This window comes from Phyllostomus discolor, chromosome 6, assembly GCF_004126475.2.
Source record: "Phyllostomus discolor isolate MPI-MPIP mPhyDis1 chromosome 6, mPhyDis1.pri.v3, whole genome shotgun sequence".
Classification (NCBI taxonomy): Eukaryota; Metazoa; Chordata; class Mammalia; order Chiroptera; family Phyllostomidae; genus Phyllostomus; species Phyllostomus discolor.
This window is the reverse complement of record NC_040908.2, coordinates 110,302,304-110,324,445: the sequence shown is the minus strand read 5'-3', so window position 1 is coordinate 110,324,445 and position 22,142 is coordinate 110,302,304. Positions and strand designations below refer to the sequence as shown.

The 22,142-nt window shown below is 40.9% G+C and overlaps 1 protein-coding gene across 12 annotated transcripts in view; it reads right to left on the bottom strand.

Moving 5' to 3' along the window:
• SYTL2 (synaptotagmin like 2) overlaps window positions 1-22,142 on the bottom strand; it is a 104,908-nt gene that overhangs the window by 28,662 nt on the left and 54,104 nt on the right. For 6 of the 12 annotated variants that reach the window (XM_036028717.1, XM_036028718.1, XM_028515991.2 and 3 more), the window contains exons 3-8: window positions 20,936-21,087; window positions 18,680-18,815; window positions 11,106-11,187; window positions 9,215-9,329; window positions 7,155-7,958; window positions 121-3,939 (exon numbers count right to left, since the gene is read on the bottom strand). In XM_036028717.1, the coding sequence (XP_035884610.1) occupies window positions 121-3,939; window positions 7,155-7,958; window positions 9,215-9,329; window positions 11,106-11,187; window positions 18,680-18,815; window positions 20,936-21,087 (5,108 nt within the window). The remainder of the gene's footprint in view (window positions 1-120; window positions 3,940-7,154; window positions 7,959-9,214; window positions 9,330-11,105; window positions 11,188-18,679; window positions 18,816-20,935; window positions 21,088-22,142) is intronic. The other 6 variants (XM_028515994.2, XM_036028719.1, XM_028515997.2 and 3 more) reach the window with 3 other exon arrangements.

Here is a 22,142-nt window from a genome sequence, read left to right as displayed (position 1 = left end):
AGCACTATCTGGGAGTGTAAAATTAATTACAATTTTAAAGACTCCTCCATATCATCCTTTACATCATCATTCCATTAATTAACTCATTAACCAATGGGTGAAAAACTTCAAAATGCTCACTGGACATATTTCTCCAGCTTTCTGCATCAGAGCCAAAGTTTCCGTCTGAAAAATCACAGTCAGAGACACCTTCTCTTTCTTCTTCTTTCTCTTGCCTCTCATAGGGCGATGCCAGAATCACTTCAACTTGACTTGTTTTTGTAGAGTTTTCCTTGTTGGTCAGGAGAGGAATAGGTTGCCCCTTTCCAGACACACTAATTGTTTTAGGACCCTCTTCAAAGCCAGGCTCCTGAAAAGCCACTTCTCGAACCCCTGCAACCTCACTTTCACTATCCTTGGGCTCTGGGGGCTTTATGGTTTCAATGATCCCTATTTCATGGTCCACACAAAGGGTCCGAGGGATGATCTCAAGTCCACTTTCAGAACCACAGAGATATCCTGATAAATCAGTCACAGCTTCTCCTCTCAACATGTCATCACACCGGCTGACTTGAGACTCAAAAACATTACTCTTAAGCTTCATTTGGGGGGCCTCTTGGGTTCTGCCCAAGAACCTGGCCTGCTCTGACTCTGAAGTCTCCTTCTCAGGAGTTCCCTCCCTCACTGACACCTGGAGCTCATCAGAGGGAGCTTCTGATGCTTCTTTAAGGAGTTTCTCAAAACCAATATCAAAAGCACTCTCAGTTATTGATGGGGCCTCAGACTTTTTCACTATTTCTTTTATTTCCTCAGGATGGAATTCAGAAGCAGCTGGCCTGGGCACCTCAGTACTACCTGTCTCTCTTTCATATGTTGAGAAGAGAGTTTCATTTGTTTCCTTCAGTAGTTTCTCTAAGCCAGCACTGAATTCAAGGAATGCTGATTTAGGTTGAATAATTGTTTCCCTCACCATTTCTGCCACTTCTTGAGGTAATTCTTTGCTATACTGATCAACAGTAGAACCATATGAGCTGAGGGTTTCTTCTGATGGAGTCACTGGGGCAGCTAAATAAGATGCAACTTCATGAGTTTTATCAGGAACTACATTGAAGGAATAAAAATCCTTTCTATCTGGAACTGTAATGTCCGTTGTAGCTGATGGTGGAGAATTTTGGAAGCTATCTGCTGCTTGTACTCCTTCAGGAAATTCTTTTACTTCTCCAGGAACTACTTCCCTCCCAACTGGGTAACTCAACCAAGCTTCCCTAAGTAGCTTTTGTAATACAACATTTACATCTTTCGATGCAGGTTTGGGTGGAACGGTGACTTTTTCCACAGTCTCTGAAATCTCCCTTTGAGAAAGTAGTGCCTTATCCTGAGGAGCAAGATAAGCATCTCTGGAAGAAGGCACATCTTGGGGAAAGTTGGCCACAATCCCAAAAGAACCCTTTCTGTAAAGATGGGAAGGTTGATCCAATGGGTAAGAGCCTTCAGCAGCCTCCTGAAACAAGTTTCCCTGACACCCACCACTTTCAGTTTGCTGGGGGAGAGCTATTCTTCCTAAAGTTTCTTCCCCTTCTGGAAAAGGAGCTATCATCTCCCTCTGATACGCTGATGAGTTGTCACTCTGTTCTATGCCTTTTTCAAAAACTCTACTCTCTTCAAGCTTGGAGTTGACCCTATGGGTAATGGGTTCCAACTTGCTTTGCAAGGGAGAGGGTAAAGTTCCAGTTCCTTCCTTCAGGAGTTTTTCTAGACTAGCAGCCAAAGTGTTTGGTTTGACCTTTGGAGGAGCTACTGTTTTATCTACATACTCATTAATGATGTCCTTAGGTCCTTTGGATGCTTCCTCAATATCAGCAAAATCTGCCTTTTGAGGACATGTCCTATTTTCAGCACCACCTGCTCCAAGCACTTGTTTTCCATGAACTTTTTCATCAGAAGGTTGGATTGCTAGTGATGAAGCTTCTGAAAGTAGCTTCTGTAAGCTGACATTAAAAGTGTCTTTGTAATCTTTAGACAAAACATTTGTTTTCACTATGGATTCTTGAATCTCTTGGTCTGAGTTATCCTTTTCTTCCTTGAACACTGGAGTAACAAACCATTCCATATTCTTTTGCACATTTTCCTTTGATGACTCATTTCCTGGCAGCTGATGAGTGGACTCTTTGGATGGCTTCAATGGAAACGTGGTTTCATATGGTAACACCTGGAGTACGCACTTGGAATTTAATTCCTGTATTTCCTCTGTTGCCGGAACTTGTGGGGGGCTTAGAAGTGTCTCTATCTCAGGGGTATTTTCTCCTGATGATTTGATATCATGGAATTCTTTGTGTTTCTGACTACTAAAAGGCACAGATTTTTTGTGGCTTGTTTTGGTGGTATTCTTCTCAACATCATCCTGACTGTTCGGGTTGCTTCCTAAGTCCCAAAACCTTCTTAAATTCTCAAATTGAGAGGGATTATAAACCTGTTCTGTATTGGATTCATCTATTCTTTCTTTTAGGGACATAACTTTAAAGTTGGGATTTGATTTACCAGTTAAAGATCTGTCTTTCTCCAAAGAAGTACGCATTTCACTCCCAGCATTTGAAGAGTGCTGCAGTGCTGGCAAGGTGATGTCTCTTTCAAAATGTAAACTGTCTGATCCTGGCAATCTTTTCATAGGCTCGTTTATCTTATTCTGAAACAGAGACACTTGACCAGATTGGTCAGTTGAAGGATAATTTTTGGTTGAGCTTGATATTTGGGCCCTCATCTCTTGGGGTCTCTTTGAGGAATAAAAACCACAGAGAGGAGCTGGTTGGCCATCCTCATCAAGGACCACTTGTTTGGCAGTCACTTGATTGTATTCATTCTGGCCTGTAGCTAAACTCTCCATGGACTTTACAGGCTGATAGGCTTTAGCAAAAGGTCGTCTCTGATTGTGTGAAGATGTGGGTTCTTTCTGAGTTAACTTAGGTGCACCTTTCTCACCTTCCCAAAAGGATATTCTGTCACTCACTCTTTTGTATGTCTCCCTGAGCACTTGGTTCTTGGGAACCTCACCAGCTTCCTGTTGCAGTTGGACCTCAGGCTCCTTCCAATCAAATGTGTTTTTGGGATCCCCAGGGAGTGACTCAGTACCCTCTGGCTCTATGGAAGCTTTCAGAATATAAGTATCTCCTCCTTTGCTCGCTCTCTCTGCCTTCATGTTGTCTTTCAAACCTGGTCCTTTGACAATTTTTGAAGTGTCAAAATTGACCTCTGTGTTTCCTCTGTCTTTTTCATAAACATGAAACTTGGGCTCTTCTTTACATAAGCTGCCAACATCCTTAATGTTGCATGGAACTTGATGTGCTGCACCAGATCCCTTGAGAGCACTGGTTGGGTGAGGTATTCCATTTCCCATTCCTGCGTTTTTTGAAGCTTGGCTGGAGTCCATGGTTTTACTCCTTTGATTTGGACTGTAGATTTCAAATGGCTGCAATATGCCTGGACCTTCCTTGACTTGATGGGACAAATTAATAGATTTGGGTTTGAGATTTGCATTACTGTCTTGGCACTTTCCAGAAAGCAGCATATTTCCCTCTCTCTGGGATGTTTCATCAGATTCCATAGGCATCAATTTAACTTTGGTGGGTAACAGAGCTTTTGAGCCGTTTCCTTTTAGAATGATGTCATCTGTCACCAAGGCAGTGGCAATCTGTGATTCTGAGTCTGCCTTTTCTTTGGGCTTTATTCCTTGGAGATGTTGGAGAGATGACTTATTGTCATCTAAATGAGAACTTCGGTTAAACCAGTCTAAGACTTTAGATATGGAATCATCAGTTGTCTTCCTTATCTCAGTGGCATGTGGACCAGAGCGTGAGACTGTCTCATCTTTTAAGGTCTTGAGAGGAGGAGGCTTACCTTGCTGATGGTCTCTGGAACTGTGATCTGGCACCTGAGAAGGCTCAGGCTCAACATGAGACAGTTCATCTGCAATATAGAAATGCTTTTCTAAATAAGAAAAGAGAACACCTAAAGAATTATTATTCAATCACTCACATTATCTTTTAAAGATGCACTTTATATTTACATGTTCCACACCATTAGTTGTTTATATCAGCATTTTTCAGGGGTTACAAGGTAAACCTAATTAAGATATTCTAAATTAAGATATTCTGCCAAAGATGTCCTATGACAGCAAGGGAAGGTAAATGGAGATGCCTGGAAGTATGGGGTGTAGACCGAATAGGGAAATTTCTTTCAGGTCTTTGGTTTACTTTAAAAATTCACGTAAATTTTATATTCTGCTTCATGTTGCATTTACTTATAATTTTCTCTCACTCTCAAATCATCTTTGCATGAAATTAACCTTCCAGGAAGATACACCATGTTGATTTTATGACTCCACCTACCCACTAGCACACTCATAATCACTCAGGGTTTATACCCAAGTTTGAGGAATACAGACTTAGGAGATTTCAGGAGGTGAAAAGACATCTTTCAAGGAAGATTAAACAAGAATAGAATATCAGAATGAATAGAATATCAGAATGAAACAGTGAGAATGTTTGTATTCCTGGGCCAGACTCCTGATCTATTAAACCAGAATCTCTGAAGATGGGCCCGGGAGTCTTTACCAACAGCGATCCCAGTGACTGTCTTACATACTGGAGTTTTAGGACCATGATCTCAAGAAGCTCCTTCATTATCCCCAATTTCCATCCTATAATGTATGACTTAAAAATAGTTTTGATGAGCCAAATAAACCAAAATGATGACCAATGGAAAATTTGATCTCTACCTGACATTGGCTAACCAGTGACTAGGAGGCTGGGGAAGAATATTTAGGTTCTTTCTAAGCCATCAAGAAAGTAGAGAGAGTCCTTTCTGAGCCTTAATCACAGGACATGGTACATTTAGATAAGGGAACTCAGACATTCTTCCCCTCTGGTTAAGATTCAGGTATTTCAGCATGTCTCCCTCTTCCTTATGAATGCTAAGTTATGTTTCTGGAAATTATGTGAGCTAAATTTTTACGAAGTCAGCTACATTTCAAATGCACTAGAGGACATATTAGTTAATAAAATTCAATCTTTAATTTTATTCTTCAACTCCGGTTAAATATGAAAACAACAAGCTTTTATATGATAATCGATGATTACAGGTTATAATAGATACTGGTTTCCTTTCTTACCTATACTTTGTACTATTAAATACATGTAATAATTGTGAAATTTCTTTGAGAAATCTTTAAGAATTCTGTTAGACTGTTTAACAGAAAACTACTCAATGATGAAAAAGTGTTCGTAATATACTGTTACTGAAAAAAGAAGTCTAGGCAGTACAAACATAATTTAAAATTATATTCATGCCTAAAAATTATTGAAAAGCTCTACAATTAAAGGTTAGCAATAGTTACTGCAGGGTAATGACATCACAGATATTTGTTTTCTTCTGTGCGCATTTCTTCTTTTTACTTCTGTCCCTTCACCCCTAGGCCCCACATATTTTAGCTATTGAGGTACAGCATCATTTATCAGCTGTTGGCTCGATGCACCTGAGAGCATTTCTTCTTTTCAAATGTTTAGTAATGAAAGCTTATTACTTTAAAAATAGCACGTATTTTAAAACTTGGATGAGAGGTAATGTTCTGTTTCTTTTAAGGAATTCTTTTGTTTTGTGTTTTGTCCAGGATGACCATGACATTGGCTATTCTAAAGTTCAGAGCTAAAGTCAAACCTTCATAGTTTGAAGACATTTTACCTTTTACTTGGTCCTAATTTTCTTTTTATGCTCCATATTTTTTACTGTATATTTTTGTGGTGTTCCATAAAACAGGTGTGGTGTTAATAAGCAAGCAGAACTTAGTTTACAAGCTCTGGGGTCAGAAGGCCTGCCTGTCCATCAAAAGCAGCCCAGCTAATGACTGATGTCTTCCTCCCAGTGTTCATGGTCAGTTGGGATTTAAAAATCAGAAAGCACAAGTAAGTAGTTATTATGAAGTTTCAAAGATATTCTCTAAAAGCAGTTGCAGTTTGAAAAACAGTAAAGATTTGCCAACTTTTTTCTATGGAAAAATATTACCAAAGAAATATCCTTCATCTTTTGAATAAACATTTAAGTAAGCATCATCCAATTATTTGCTAATATTTACTGAAACTTTAATAATTTCCTTTAATATGAGTTCCTTGGTTTCTTAAAGAAGTACCTGCTGATTTTTAATTTTTAAAAAATATTCTGTTCTCTTCAAATGATTTAAGTGTCGAGGGGAAGGGGGGTGAAAATGCTTTATCCTTTAAAAAGTAGGTTGATCTGAACAAGTATGAAACTGCAGAGCTGAGCAAAGTGACTCTGGTTAACTCACTACTGACAAATAAGGGAGAGAGAGCCAATGGGTTAGAAACTTGCCTGTCGCTACCATAAATATTCTTGACAATAAAGAAATAATCATAGGGTTGGATGAAGACTTACTGAAGATGGGAGAGTACAAGGAATTATTTTTACTGTTGTTTCTGTGTTTTAAGACATAAGAATTATGAAGTAATCATGTAAATATGGGAAAGCAGTTTGAGGTATCCCCTGAGAGTTGTAGAATCTTCAAGAGAGAGCTAGTTAGCTGTTTGGCAGGAAAAAGCAGCATTCTTGTTACCTCTCAGCTCACACCAGCTGGAAGAGAAAGTTCCTACAGAGCTTTTAAAGGCTAAGAAAAAAGGCCAGAGGCCCTGTGTAGGCCAAAATAAGTACTCAAAATCTCATTTCCCATCCTTTGAGGATAAGAAACTGAAGGTTCTCTTGAGATTAAAAGAGAAACCAAAGTTTGATTAAGTGGTAATTGACGAATTTGAATTAGATAAGTAATAATATATTTATTCCATAGAAAGGTATTAGCATATTTTTAATTCTTGCTCTGTATAAAAACCTTGATACAACTCAAAACATGGCAATTTGCTTAAATAATTGATACGATTACATTTTTAGGTTAAAGCATAATGGGCCAGAAACCATGCTATCCTGATTTCTTTAATCATTGGGGATTGAGGAAAACCTGCAAACCCATTAAGAGGTATAAGCATTCCCCAGTGGCATCTGCTTGAATTCCAGCAGGAATGGCTAGGAGGCAAAGTGTAGCTTCCACTGGTGCCTGGCCTAGCCATTTCAAGCCCCCTGAGTCAATGCTTATTGCCTGGTAGTGACAACTCTCTTACCAGCAGGGTTTTTGGACAATTCCGATTCAAGCCTTGATAATTCTGGTGATTTAGCTTTGTGTTCATCGATGGTGGGCGAGTTCTCACTGCACTGTGGTCCTGCTGGTAAAACCTCCAAGGGAGATGGGTGCTCATGAATTGACAAAGAACCAGAAGTGTTTGGCTGACGTGTTTCATTTTTTAATGCACTTGGGCTTGAGTCTGATTGATGTGAAGGCAAAGACTTTCTGTACTGGGAAGACTTCAGGTCCTTCCAAAACTCATCCATGTTTCTGGCATCTTCTGTTCCATTCTTCAACCTGTCAGATTCTAAAACACTGAATTCTCCCACTTCCCGGCCATGGATTAGCCCAGCACTCTGTGGGAGTTCATCCTTCACTGCAGAGAATCTCACGTGCTTTGATGGCTCCAGTGAGTTTGAGGAGGAGTCATGTTCTAGAGAGCGCTCCTTCTCAGAAATTCTCTCATGGATGGTTAGGCCAGGTGACACAATTTTGCTTCTGGGTTCAAAGTTCTGATGGAAACGAACAGTTTCTGAGTCTGTGCTGCTGGAACTGGAGTTGCGCTTCAGGATCCCTCTTGGAGCTCCTCTTGTATTTAGGGAGTCTGTCCTCTGTCTAGGAAAATACTGGTTATCATCCTGCTTTAAATCATGTGATGTGTAGATCATTTTCCTGGCTTTGGGGATTGGAGCTCTGATCTGGGATCCACTCTCAGGGCTTGGAAAATTCTGCTTTGGTTTCTCTAACTTTTGGTTTGAAATAGCCAGGATAGATGACTTTTCTTTTGTCCCTGGTAATTCACCTGAAATTTATGACATATTAGATGATATATCAAGTGGAGAGTAATGTATAATTTAACATACTTAAGAAAAACTTAATCTATATATAGCAAAAGTATAAAATATTAAAGGCAATAAGTATGTAGTATAAATGCAGAACTAATTAAAAAGCCTTTTAAAATGCATGCACACACTTCACTCAACTATACATTTGAGATTAATGTGCTTTACATACATACTCTGTGGTATTTTATACTCAATAAAAAAGTTTTTAAGAAAACAATTTGAAAAAATGTGGCAGGGAGGGGAAGGAAAACACAGAAGTCACTTAAAAAAATGTATGGATGGAAACCAGAAAAAGAGACTCAATTAAACAAAACAAAACTCAATACCTAAAACAAAAATTAACTTTGTCAAATGTTTAAAAAAGTAATGTATTCCAGTGACTTCTTTCTGTATAATATTTATGCTATGTAAAGTATTCCCAATGGAGAGAAATATTAATATTAAAACAAGCTGATTGAAAGTCCTAACTTCACTTTCAATTGTTGATGTTCTACCCCTTACCCAATCTTTAATGTTTGTGAAATTTTCTTAGTTACTTCTTTTTTATTTTTTGATTTGAAAGATAGAGAGAGGAACATCGCTTTGTTGTTTCACTTATTTATGTACTCATTGGTCTATTCTTGTATGTGTCCTGATTGGGATCAAACCTGTAATGTTGGCATATCGGGATAATGCCCTAACCAAGTCAGCTACCCAGCCAGGATGTTTTTACAGTTACTTTTGAAGAGATTAAATTGTCTAGTATTTCCTTCTAATGGTATGAAAGAACGGTGAAATTTCATAAGAGGCAGACTTAAATTACTAGTCACAAACCTGACCTAATGCTCCTGAGGGACTGGGCTGATGATTATAGATTAGAGTATCAAAACATGATCAAGTAGTCCTTTTCTTTTGAGGCAAAGTTTTAATTTTCAGCAGAACTGAGTCTGCATATGGTAGATGTCCAGTAAAAACTGTTAAATGAGTGACTGAATGCCTCTGGTGAAAAAATTTCCCAGTTCCACTCCAAGGCTGGAATGCATGATCCTCTGGCTTCCAAAATGTGTGCTTCCCTCCTTCCTTCCCAGGAAACCAATGGGCAGAGCAGAACAAGAAAACCACCAGGGCCTTTCACTTTCTCTTAAAAGTTATTTTAGTCAAAAGAACTCTGAGAATTCCCCTTGTCTACAGATAGCAGAGATAAAAATATCTAGTCTATAAAAATAATATTTACCCTCTTTTGAAGTCTGAAAGAAACCAGTCCTTCCATTTGCTGACTGCTCTTTCTTGGTTTGTTGAGATAAGTGATCTTCTGGCAACTTGGAGCTATTAAACGGATTCTTCCTTTGCTGGGGGAAAAACACTGTTTATTAAACCCATTTTAAATGTCATAACAACAACTCAGTGTTAGCAAATGCTTATTATCTCCAATATTTGATAGTCTTACCCCGTAAATTCTATCTGGCATGCTTGAAAAATGTCTGTGCTGGTTAATCAGTTTAGCATAGAATTACTATATGAGGTCTGTCCACAAAGTATCCAGCCATGTAATATGAAAAATAGAGACATTCATTGAAAAAGATACAAGATACAAGAAACATAGGACAATGATGTCTCTGCCACCTTCAAAGTAGGCACCTTGGGACCTCACACAGTTCTTTCTCCCAGTGTCTCTTCCACTGTTCAAAACGCTCTGTAAATCCTTTGTTGGAATCACCATCAGCTGCCCTGTCATGTTTTCCTAAATCTCATCAAAGGTCTGAAATCTCTTCCCTTTCAAAGGTGATTTTAGTTTTAGGAAAAGTCAGTAGTTTTTGGAATCCCCAGATCAGCTTCTAGTTCTCACACTGGCAGTAGCCAATCTGTCAGTAGCTGATTGCAGCCCATACGCATTCAACATTTTCAGGTGTTCTGCTTGCTGCAGATCCTTCCAGAATGTGGATCACTTTCAACAGATTCTCAACCATCTTTCAAGCATTTGTGCCACACTTTTATTTGTGCTGCACTCATTGTATTGTCCCTGAAAGCCTTCTGAATCATTTGAATCATCTGAATCCTTCTGCAGAGGAATGTTCAAGCTTAACACAAAACTTGATGCAGATCTATTGTTCTACTTGCTCAGTCATTTTGAATGGGATAGCCACACAGTACACATGCTCACTCAATGTGGCCTACTGCCCCCACTGACTAGTACAGTGAAGTCATCATTGTTTACACATGCGCATTCCAGTCCACTCTCCTTGTCTGCCAGGCTACATCGATGTTGTGCAAAATATTCTCATTATGTTAACAATGGCTGGAGTTTTTCCGGACAGACCTCGTATATGTCATACAAAAAGGTAATGCTGTTATATAAAATATACTCAATTCCAGAGTTCTACAATATCAGACCAGAACCAGGGATTCAAATTTATATGTCATATTTTATAGAGAAAACTTAGGCCTGGATATATCAAAGAGATGGTTAAGGTTAAGGTATACCTGACACTCTAATAAGGACAGATTCCCTATCAGTGCTCCTTCTACCAATGAGACTCTCATTGTGCTAGATTAAACCTGTACTAAATATAACTGTAATTGACCTTTTCTATAAAGATTTAAAAGATACTTATCAACATATCTTGAAGTATTTATAGTCACTATTATGATTACCAATTCCAATGAAGAAAGGATATCAGTAAACAGAATTTTTTAAATTAATATAAGACTAAATATCAATGTTTACTATCTATAGTTTCATAAATTGGCAATCCCCTCCCCCAAGCAGACCTCTAACAGAGGGTCAGGAAGCAATGAATAGGAAAAAAACCTGACATGGCATAAACAAGCCACACTCTGTAAGCTTAAAAAAAGTTTAAAAGGCATGCTGAAGCAGCCTCAAATAGCTTCAGACTTTTTACTCTCTAGGGCAAAAAATCTGGGTCTTCAGCATGATATACCAATAACATGGTATTCATCAACTTTCCCACCACACAAGTGACTTCTTACATAAAATAGTAAAAATTGTCTATATTTGGTACCAAAAAATACTACAAAATCCTCTTTATTTCATGGTGCTTTGATAAAATGAGAAAAATGGAATTCCCGCCAAAAATGCGATTTTTCAAAGCCTGAGTCCAGTCTACCTTAGCTGGAGACACAGCTGAGCTCCTGGAGTTTTCTGGAGACATATCAATCACAGTGGAGGCTGGATTGACCACAGTGGAACTGCAAAAGAAACAATAATTCAGAGAAGAAAACCTCGCCCTTTGGGGAAGCATAAATCATGTCTCTGAAGCCAAACATTGTTAAGGCAGGAAGGGAAAGAGAGTTGAGCCTAGAAATGATTAAGCAGTGAAGCAAAGGAAATGGCAGAGCAGAAATGAAAGACAGGTATGAGACAAGAAGAAAATAATCCCTCAGAAGCCCTGAAGTTTCTATCATGGTACCAGGCACACAAGGGGTTCATCATTTAAATTTGTAGAAATGAACTTGTCTCAAAGTCAGAAGCTAACATCAGATGCAGACAAAAGTGACCAAGTGGTCCCAGGGGGAATGTTGCTGAAACATGACTCTGAAGAGTTTTAGGGCCTCATCAAATAGGCCAGGGCCAGAATGGCAGTGCTTGTTCTAACTCAGGTAGCAAATACCAAAGAGAAGCCTCAGGTGAGACAAGTGACTCAGCAAAGGGACAGAAGAAACAGCAGATCTAAGAGACTCTGTGCAGGAAGGCTGGAGGATTTGGGCAACTTACTAAGAACTTTCAGCCCAACTCTCCAGGCTGGCCAGGTGAGTTCCTATTCATATACAAATGGGATAAAGGCCAGCACAGCATCCAGAAGATGGAGGGAGGTTAAAACCTGGAAATGGATTAGACCATGATTCCCTACTGCAAGGACCAGACAGACCCAGAGTGAGAGTACAGCGAGAGTGAATGGAGGAAAGTGAGCTGAGCAGGCTCCCTCCGGAAAAGCCACTCCCTTGGCTATTGAGTAAGAAGGACAAGAGAGGGTCAAAGTACCTCTGGATGGGGAAAAAAACCACCTGCTCAGACTTCCTGTTCCAGTGGCCTGGCCTTGCCTCAGGCATAAGAGGTGAGGTCACTGTTGGCTGAACCACGATGCTGTATTAAACTCCACCAGTTCTCTCAGTGGCATCACTGAGTCCAGTATGGAAAATACCTCAGAGGGTGCTGGCTTTCCACCTGGCAGCAAAGGACCTGGAGGCTAAGGAGGAGAGTAACTTGCCCCAAGGCTACAAAGCCTGGCCCAATACTATTATCAAGATTGTGGGCTAGATGTTCCCACAGTTTCATTTCCTTTCTTTCCCTCTGCACTTCAGCTGTCATTTTTTGTACAGAGTTAGTCCCAGAAACAGGCTGAAATTTTGAGGTAGCCATTCTTCCTTTTGTTCCCCTCCTCATTGCTCCAGAAAGGAATTAGAGGAGATGAGGCAGATTTACATAAAATACAGTCTGAAGGGGGGAAGGATGGTGAGGGAAAGGAAAAGAAACAAGAGTGAGAACTTACAATGGAGCCAGAATTAAGGCTAATAGACAAACACATTACCGGAAGCTATTCTCGCAACAGATGGGCACACACTGGAATCAAGTTATCTAGCAGCCAGGGTGAAAAAGGAAATCTGGTCACTGATAAGAGCTCACAATGTCTATACAATAAACAAACAAACAAATAATAGCTCAGGACTAGAACGCAATTTCTCTTGAGTGTCATTTTAAGAAGCGGTGAGTGATGCGAGGAGCCTTATAGAATGTGCCACACTCAGTTCCTCAGAGTGTTCTGTATCATCTCCCTCAGTCAATAAAGCAGCCCATAATAATCAGAAGAAATGAGCCAGGTGTGATGGTCAAGGGTCTCCATGGAACACTCATCTTCTCCTGACATCTTCCTCCTCTCCCCTTCCCACTCACCAAGCATAAAGGATAAGCAGAGTCTCTAGTTCTTCTTTCTCTGTTCCCTAGAAATCCAGTCCTTAAAGCTCATATTGCACATGGTGTTGTCCCCTCCTTCCCAGAGATAAAACCAGTCTCTCTCTTATTAAACTCTATCCAGCCATGTAATTCATGTCTATTCTGTAACCTCACCCTGTGTATATATATCTTACTGCTCATAGTAAACTGGAGGGACCCTCAAGAGGATCTCAACTACCTTCCTATCCCTGTAATGCCTTGTGTGGTGCCTGGCACACAACTGGCGAGTGAACAAATGAAGGCAACTCAGCCAGTGGCAGGGAAGGCAGCAGTGGCAGCAGACAGGTGACCATATTTGGTTTTATTTTTTAAAATCCATGTTATTTGTCAAACTACAATAACCCACATTGTGTAGGTTTTAAACAAAATGTCTTTGTCCTGCTATTCAGAAAGCAAAAGAATGGAAGAAAGGAGGCATTCAGAACAGATGGTTAGACAGTAAAATACCAGAAACACACAGAATTCACTGGATTACCTTGTAGTTGGGGTGGGGGGGAGTGGGATGAGAGTAGGATACCTGGTTAGCTGCAGTTTACCAGTCTGCTTAATTTAAAAATTTTAGAACACGAGTCTTATGTCTCAAGCTCTATCTCTGAAAATACAGCTGTCTCCTAGATTAAGCTCTGGCTTTGCTTCTCTCAAGGAAGACAACAGTGTTTTGCATACCGGTCTTTTATTGGGCAACCGTCAGTACAGTAATCGCCTTAATTCTCAGCTGATCTTGGCATCATCCCTGTTAGGTATATATCCTTCACCTCATTTTCTGGTAAGGAAACTGAGGCCAGAACAGGTTAAGTAACTTGCTCGATGTCACAGTTAGTTGTGAAATAGTTGGGGATTTGAACCAAGTGCATCTCACCCTGACTCCAAAGACAATCATCATAACAGCTCGGCTATAGTGCCTGTTTCTGGCATCAGTAAAGCAGTGGTTTATGGCCAGAGGACTGGAGTAGAGTCCGGGTGAGCCCTCTTCCCAGTGACTCTCACATCTGTCACTTCCTGTCCACCTGTGCATTAACCTCACATCTGACCTCCCGACTCTAGAGTGCCATTCCATTCAGCATTCCATCACTAAGCTGCAATGGTCTAAAGCACAATGCAGACTATGTCCCTCTTCTACTAATTACCTTTCCCTGGATCCTCAAGGCCTGGAGAATAAAGTCTCAATTTCCCAGAAAGGGAATGGAAATGGTCCACCATCTCCTCAATATACCTTCCCAATCCTTCTGTTGACCCTTCATGCCAAACAAAGTGGTCTATGTACCCGCTGTCCCCAAACCTCACTGTCCCTGCGGTCTCCACTCAACCTGTCCCCCAGCTCCTCCCTCAAGTGTTTGCTCTGTTCTCTTCCCCAAATCCTCGCTTTTATCTTCAAGCACACTCCAACCCTCACCTCCTTTTATGATGCTGCTCCTGTGTCAGCCTACCTGGAAGTGGGTCTCCTTGTCTCCAATCTTACAGCATACTTTATTGGTATTTTGGATTGGGAATTCACTCCCTGCCTGGCCCTATTTGTTATCATGTGATCAGATATTGTTAGATGGATGCACTCATTTTCCTAAGAGCATGTAGCCTTTTTATAGTCAGATACTGTGTCTTTGGTGTCTTAGAATCCCTCTCAGAGGGCAGTAGACTGTGTCTTGCATATAAAAGATATTCAGTATATCCCACAAGATGAGCTTTTTAAACAGTAAAGCATTCCAAATTCTATACCCTATACTCTGTAATTTCTTTCCATAGGCACCCATAAGAAACTCCCTGAATACTAGAAGGAACACTTAGACAAAATTGTTTATTTCCTTAACAGGATTATTCAAATATTAGATTGTGACTTTGGCATTAGGATTCCCCTCCTAAAAGTGTCTGCATTCTAATGCAAGCCTTTGAAGACTAAAATTAAAAAAAAAAAAAAAACAATGTTAGGTACTATGGCAGGGAATCAGGAAAAGTGGTAGAGCTTCACAGAAATCTTAAAAATCACACCACATAAGCAGCTGGATACTCCATTCATTTCTATGTCCAGCCATAAAGCGCTCCAACTTTCAAAGTTTAAAAAGCTTTTTAACTTTAACTAGCCTTTCTTTCTAAAACGGTGAAAAATAATAGCACACATCATATACTTTCTACTGATGTATTTTCCAGTTTAAATATCAACAGTGTCTAGAATCAGAAGGAATCCTGCAAGTGATTTTCTTCCCATTTTTTTTTTTTGTTGCTGCTGATCTCTCCCTTTGGACTGCGAGCTTCCTGAAGCTAATGCTGCAGCTCATCCCCAGTGCCCAGCACCAAGCCTGCACATGTTACACTCAAGGAATCCTAAACACATGAATAAACAAATGAGGAAACAGCTCAGGGATAACTCGAGGGAACAGAATTAGGAAATATGCTATACCAAGTCTTTCAAGTCAGTCTTCTTTTAAAGTAAAATATTACTTCTCTGGTGTGACCACATTTCATCCTACAAATTTATCTAACACAAATATTCTCATCCAAGTACAAGGCACTGTGATGCACAGTGAAACTATTCCTACCACAACTGATTTGGGTAAATCCAAGACCCTATATTAAGAACAATTCTTGTAAGACCTCAATATAAATGTCTCTGTGGGACAGGCCTCCAGGAAATGAAATGGCCACATCACTGGATTGCAATCAATCCAAGGACAAAAGATCAAATGCATTGCCCATAGATCGGCTCATCAGAAAAGAAGCTTAAAACTTCCATCCAGACAGGCTGGCATTATTGCAAAGTCAAATATTCCTTAGAATGGAATGCATGTTAGATCTCTCAAAGGAGAAAGGAGGCTGCCAGGCAACTGAGGGATGTGAGATAGGAAGGATGTGAGAGGAGGAACCAGAAGGGGGAAAGAACTGGGAAGTCTGCAACACACTGGAGAAACTATTGTTGTTGGTTTTTTTTAGAGGCTTTAGGCTGGTCCTATCTGTGGCCACAGAGCTAAGAGAATATAAGTTAACAGAGGGTTACCCATCCTCACAGAGATTACCTTAAAAGAAGAGAGAGAGAAACTAAAAGGTCAGTCCCCTTCCAGGCTGTTTCAGGCCGGAGAAGCACCAACAGCCCTGCCCAGTAGAGAGGCTACTAGACTCTCAGTGTTTCCTGGAGCACCCAAACATGTTTTACAGAATATGTCATCGTAAGTAACATAGGAGGGGCTTCTCATCCCAGAATACGCCTACCTCTATAGCCAGGACACATTACACCTCATTTATGGAATGGGTCCTGACCACAGGAAGAGAGTGCCTCACATTTCCATTCTGTACTCCCCACCTTGGCTCAGTCCTGCAGTTTATGTACATGTTCTACAATAACTTGGAGGGTGTGGCAAGATGTGCCATCAAGGTGTGGTTCATGGACCAGTGCCAGTCATGAACTGTCTGTTGCTATTCATGATGAGGTAAGTGCAGAAATTGAAAGAAATGCCTTAAAAAACACACACAAAGCAAAACACTAGTCCTTTACCACAGAGTTTTCCAATGCCATCCACAGTCTGACCGACACAGCCCTACTGAAGGTCATTAGCCAGAACTAGAACCATGAGCATTTGGAGTTTTCTCATTCTCTTCTCCTCTGTTCACCAAACCTCTCTCTGCTTCCTGGTGTGACAGGTGCAAACAAAGACGAGTTCCAAAAGAACACAGGTAGCTTCCAGTGGCTGAGTACATGCTCAGTACCCACAGTGGTTTCATTCCTCCCACACAGAATGCCCACAGAGTAGCACCCGCAACAGAAAGAAGGAATCTAGCCAGGGAGACCATTAGAAAACCTCCTTCAGAAACTATAATATCCAGTCACTGTTACCTCAGCTCTCTGACTCCTGGCTAAGAAAATATTGACAGGTATTGAGTCATTCTATTGAAGTTCACTTAGTCTAAAAGTACAATCCCCAAAATACACTTAACACACCCAGTTCCCAAAGGTTAAAGTATAGGTGAGAAACACTGCAGGAACCTGATACTGAGCAAAGCAGAAGTTTCTGACAAGGAACAGAGGAAGTAAGTGACAGCTCCACCTACAGTTCTGGGTGATTAGCACCCACGCCATGTAATGAGCAAAGCATGCTGGGTACATCTAACATTCTTATTCTTGCTTTCTGAACCATACCCCATCTATATTGTAATGACTTAATTTTGCCACTTGAAAATTGCCAATTTTCTTTCTTCCTGAGAAGCGCTAAGTGGTCCCCCCACCTCATTTTATTTCATCTCACAGCATCCTGGTGAGGTAGCTCTGTCCTGATTAACAGATGAGACCTGAAAGACTCACAAGACCCTAAAGGTCACACAAGGAAGGCAGAAAACAATGCAGACATAAAGTTTGGAAACTCAATAGTCTCAAACTGAGGAATGGGTGGGGTAATACCCAGTAGCCCACATGGGGGCATGAGGAAAGTGAGTTGGGCTATCAGGCAGTGGCCCCTCTGTTCCTCAGGCCCTTTGAGATGACGTGAGTTTCTGGGAGAGGGACAGGAAGTCTGACCCCCACAAAACTGCAATGAGCTAAGTTCATCTCTGAAATTCCAAAATGTTCTTCTGTGATGCTTGTACCCTCTTCCCTCAGTGAGTGCTCTGGGGCCCCTCCACCCCCATCAAACCTGGCTCTTAGAAGGTGCTCTCAGTTCCTTGGTGGTTTATCTAAATGACTGTATTTGCGCTCCCAGAGTTTTTATTATTTAAGGTCTCATCTTTCCCTGTAGAAGGAAGGCAGGTATTCACCCCATTAGAGGGGTTGCAGGCAGCTGGTAAGTGGAGAGTCACTGAAAGGAAAGGAGTAGGATATTCTTCACACCCTTTCCTGAGCTTCCTGAAATAGCTTTGTGTACATGAGAGCCCACGCTTCCATTCCTTCAGCATCTACTGTGCCTTGGACCCCCTGACTCAGTGAGTCCCACCAATGAATCCATCATCTTTATCCCAGTTGGAGACTCTGAAGTGAACTGTCTTCACTGAGGACATAGAGATAAAGTGGAACTGCCCTCCCGCCAAAGGGTAATGACTATAACTTCAAGTGATGAACACCAGTAGGAAAAACCTTAAATACTCAAAAGGTCATCATCATGCTAAAAACGTTTGTGGCATTGTAGATCCACATCAGCCAGATGGTGACATGTAGGATAATGTACATCCTTAAGAGGCCAGGTATTCTGCATCCATTATCACTAATTCTCACCACAGTCTTTCCTGGTGTAGATTATCATTCCTATCTCTTGTTAAGAAAAGAGACTCAGAGAGGTTAAATGACCTGCCCATTGTCAAATGGAATACCCAGCATATTCAGGATTTGAATTCATATCTGCCTGGTTCGCATGTTTGAGCATTTTCCATTGTACCAGGCTGTTATAATTTGGTTATAATTCATCTCTTCCCTGAAGTGACTCATCCTCTATATTCATGTTACAGTACCTCTTCATTTTACCCTAAGGAAAAATCCTTAGTACAAATAAGAAACAACTTGTTGTTGGTGCTGAAAGAAATCACCACTTAATATTTTAATTTTACTTAATATTCAGATTCATTAGACATTCTGGAAGCTGGGGTACAGTACTACCCAGGCTTTGCTTACCTTGGGGCCCAGAATTTTCTCAGAGATGCCCTTTCCCCATGGCCATGACAGTCCAGCATCTGCACTAACAGCCTGCTATTCTGCCTGCACAGCACACCAAGCCATGAACACCGCATGCAGCCGCTCTCCCCACAAGCGCCTTGTCTTACCTGGGGCTTGCTGCTCCTACATCTTCTGCTGGCTCTTCTACAACTCCGGCTAGCTCTGGGGGAAGGAAAGCATCTTTGTTGACATTATTCACCCAGCTTTCCTTTGCCCCGTTTTCTCTGTCCTCACTCTGCTCAGCTGAAACAGGAAACAATAAAGACAGAAAGGTTATCTCTCACCTCCGTGATCTACAAACTCATATTATCTCTTATCACTGAAGGCTGGAACCTGAATTTCAGGCCTTCCCTGAGTGTCACGGCAATCACCAATGTATCTGAGTATTAGGCATCAGAATTGTATCTGCAAAAGAAGCCAGTAGATTCTTCTGAAGTTAGCTCCCTGTGTGCCCACACCCAGCAAAGTCTCCTGAGAGTAATGTGCAGGTAACTCCAGAGACGACTGAAGCAAAATTCTGACTGCCTCTAGGTGAATCTGACCCAAAATTGCGTCAGGACTGGATGTATATGGCCAGGAGACTCTCAGGACAGGGAATCCTCATTGAAATGGAAGCACCATCATCACCAAGCATTTACTGAACTTTTACAATGTGCCTAACTTGAGGCTGGGCTCTGGGATAGTAAGAGGAACAAAGGCTTTAAGCCTAGAATGTTCCCCTCTACTACCTTCTCCTCTCTCCAGTCCCTGTACACCCACATTCTACATATTCCTTAATACCCAGCTCAGATGCCAGGACCCCATAAAACCTCTGTGTTCACTCTTCAGGAAATAACCTCTTTTGCATCTGAACATCCAAGGCTTTTGACCTGCTCCTCTCAGATAATGAGCATCAACAGAGTGAAGACAGTGCCGTGGACAGAGCTGAGTTCTTTGCATGTGTTCTCCTGTGAGGATGGAGTGACTTTCCAAGTTTGTGGATTTGAAAATTGAGGATCACAGAGTTCTAGAAACTTACCCAAGACCACATAACCGGTAAGTGCCAAGAATACTTTCATCAGCGTTAAGAAGATGAACAATATAAGGGCTTTCAATTTCTATACATACTCACATTCCAGGGTGGTATTCCCCACAAATCTCTTTATAGTATAAGCCTAGGTTTTCAATTGCAAAATGGAGTCCACAGTACTAACCTGTACCCTTCAGGATTCCTGAAGGTCTGGATGGTTTTGAAAATCAAGAGGCCTGTGAGCAATGTGTGGTCCATACCAAGCAGGCAGCCTTTCCCTATAAGGAGTGTGGCTCTTTCAGAAAGAATGAAAGCCCAGCTCTGCCATTTGCCAGCTATCTGACCTCGGGCATATAGAACTTTACATACCCCATATATAGAATGGGGATAATAATACATATCTTACAAGATTGCTGCTACAATTAGAAGTAAGAGAGAGTAAATGCCCATCATATATTAGGTGCTCAAAAGGTGATAGTTATTTTTCTTATTGAGTACAGGCTAGATCTAGGAAAGGGCTATTCTCAGTGATAAAGATTTACGCTGACTAGTGCATAGTTAGAATGCACCAGGGAAATATTTAATGAACTCAACAGAATTCTTAAAAAGCCCTCAAAATACTGTCTTTGTTTTGGAGTACCTTAAATAATGTACTTGGTTGATTAAAGAAGTATCAGATGTCAAGGTAATTAAGTGGGGAGGCTAATCTCTTTCTAAGTTCTTCACCCTACTCAGGAGAAAAGGTTCTACATCTTCAGAGTTAAAAAAGAAAAAGAAAAAAGAAAGGTGGCCCTGGCCGGTGGCTCAGTAGGTTAAAGCAATGTCCTATACACTAAAGGTTGCAGGTTTGAACCCCAGTCAGGGCACATACCTAGGTTGCAGGTTTGATCCCTGGTTGGGGTGCATATGGGAGGCAATGAATTGATGTTTCTCTCCCCGCTCTCTCTTTCTCTCCCCAACCCCTCTCTTCCTTCCCCCTCTCTCTAAAATCAATAAATATATCCTCGGGTAAGGATTGAAAGAAAGAAAGAAAGAAAGAAAGAAAGAAAGAAAGAAAGAAAGAAAGAAGAGATGATAGGCCCTTATAAATCTCAATTGTGTGGCTATTACTACTCACCACGGCATCTAAAGGGCTTCCTTTCTCCTTCTACACCACTCTGAGTCACTCAGCCCCACCTCATCCACCCAAATGCAGAGCAAGAAAAGTCTGAGCCAGAGGGCTACACATTATGAAAAGTGTACACTTAATGATTTCCCTCAGCAGATTTTCATAATAATTCCGACATTTCCCTTCCCCCAACTTCTCCTTCCCAAACGAAGGCTGCCTCTGACTGCACTAGTCCCATCAACTCACCTGCCACCTGGAGCCTCTTCTTCCTCATAGATGCTCTGACGATATCTGTGCCGTGGATTTTGTCTCTGTGCCTTTTTGCCTTTGCTTCATAAAACCATTGACCACTCATATTCTTCAGCTGCTGGCCATCCTTAATTTTTTCAGGCAGATGTCTACAAAAGGAAAAGCTTTACTTTGCTGAGAACCCACAGTAAATAAATGAGTTCACTGTGAAACTGCATAGAGCAATTTGTAAACAGTCAAAATGAAGCTCTTGATGTCTTGGAAGATTCCACAAATCTCCCAGATGACGAACAAACGTATGTTCCCCACTGACTGAGAAGTCAGAGAAGCCAAGGCCAACATTTTTTTAAAATTCAAAGATTTAACCCATAATCCCCAGATGACGCCTGAAATTTCTCAAAGGCAGATCCACTTTTTGGCCAGTGTTGTGTGTGCACTGTTCACATGCAAATAACCCTGGGAGAGATGACATAATAAGCTTCCCTAAGCCTCTGTATCCTTATCTGTAAAAAGGGGTTAATAATAGTAACCCACCTCATGGTGTTGCTATGAAGATTAAATTAGTTTATGCGTGTCAACCACCCTCTGCACATGCCTGGCCACTAATAAACACTCAATGACTAACCAGTGAGGTAGTTATCAGCTTATCAGGCCTTTCCTTTTCAGTGACATTTTCCTGGAAGCTTTCAGGAGACAGGGCATGATGTCCCTGGTTAGGGAAATGAATGCTAGAAAGGCAGGCTTGAGAATCAAGAAAGATCAACTTTATTGGGGGGGTGGGCAGGGAGATTAGTGGAATCAGGGGCAGAGGCAAATTCCTTTTATGCAGATACTGCTTTGAAGGGTTCCGCAATCATTCATGCTCTCCGAAAAGCTAAAACCTAATTAACCACCCAAGTACTGCCCTCTGAGACACTCCTAATTTACCCTGGCTAGAAAAATTATGTTCTTCTTCACAAGTCTTTTAACCTTTGCATCTCTCTATCCATCTCAATAAAATGAGAATCACAAAATCTACCTTTTCTTATTCATAGGGATGCACTAAGAATAAAGTAGAATAAAAGCCTTAAGGAGACTTTGAGTTCTTAGAAGATAAGGCACTACACAAATCCAAGAAGGTTTTATGACTGTTATTCAATACATATGCATGCTTCCCAAAGTAGAGAAGCTAAGCTTTAGTCAGAGAGTGTGTATAGTGGCCATG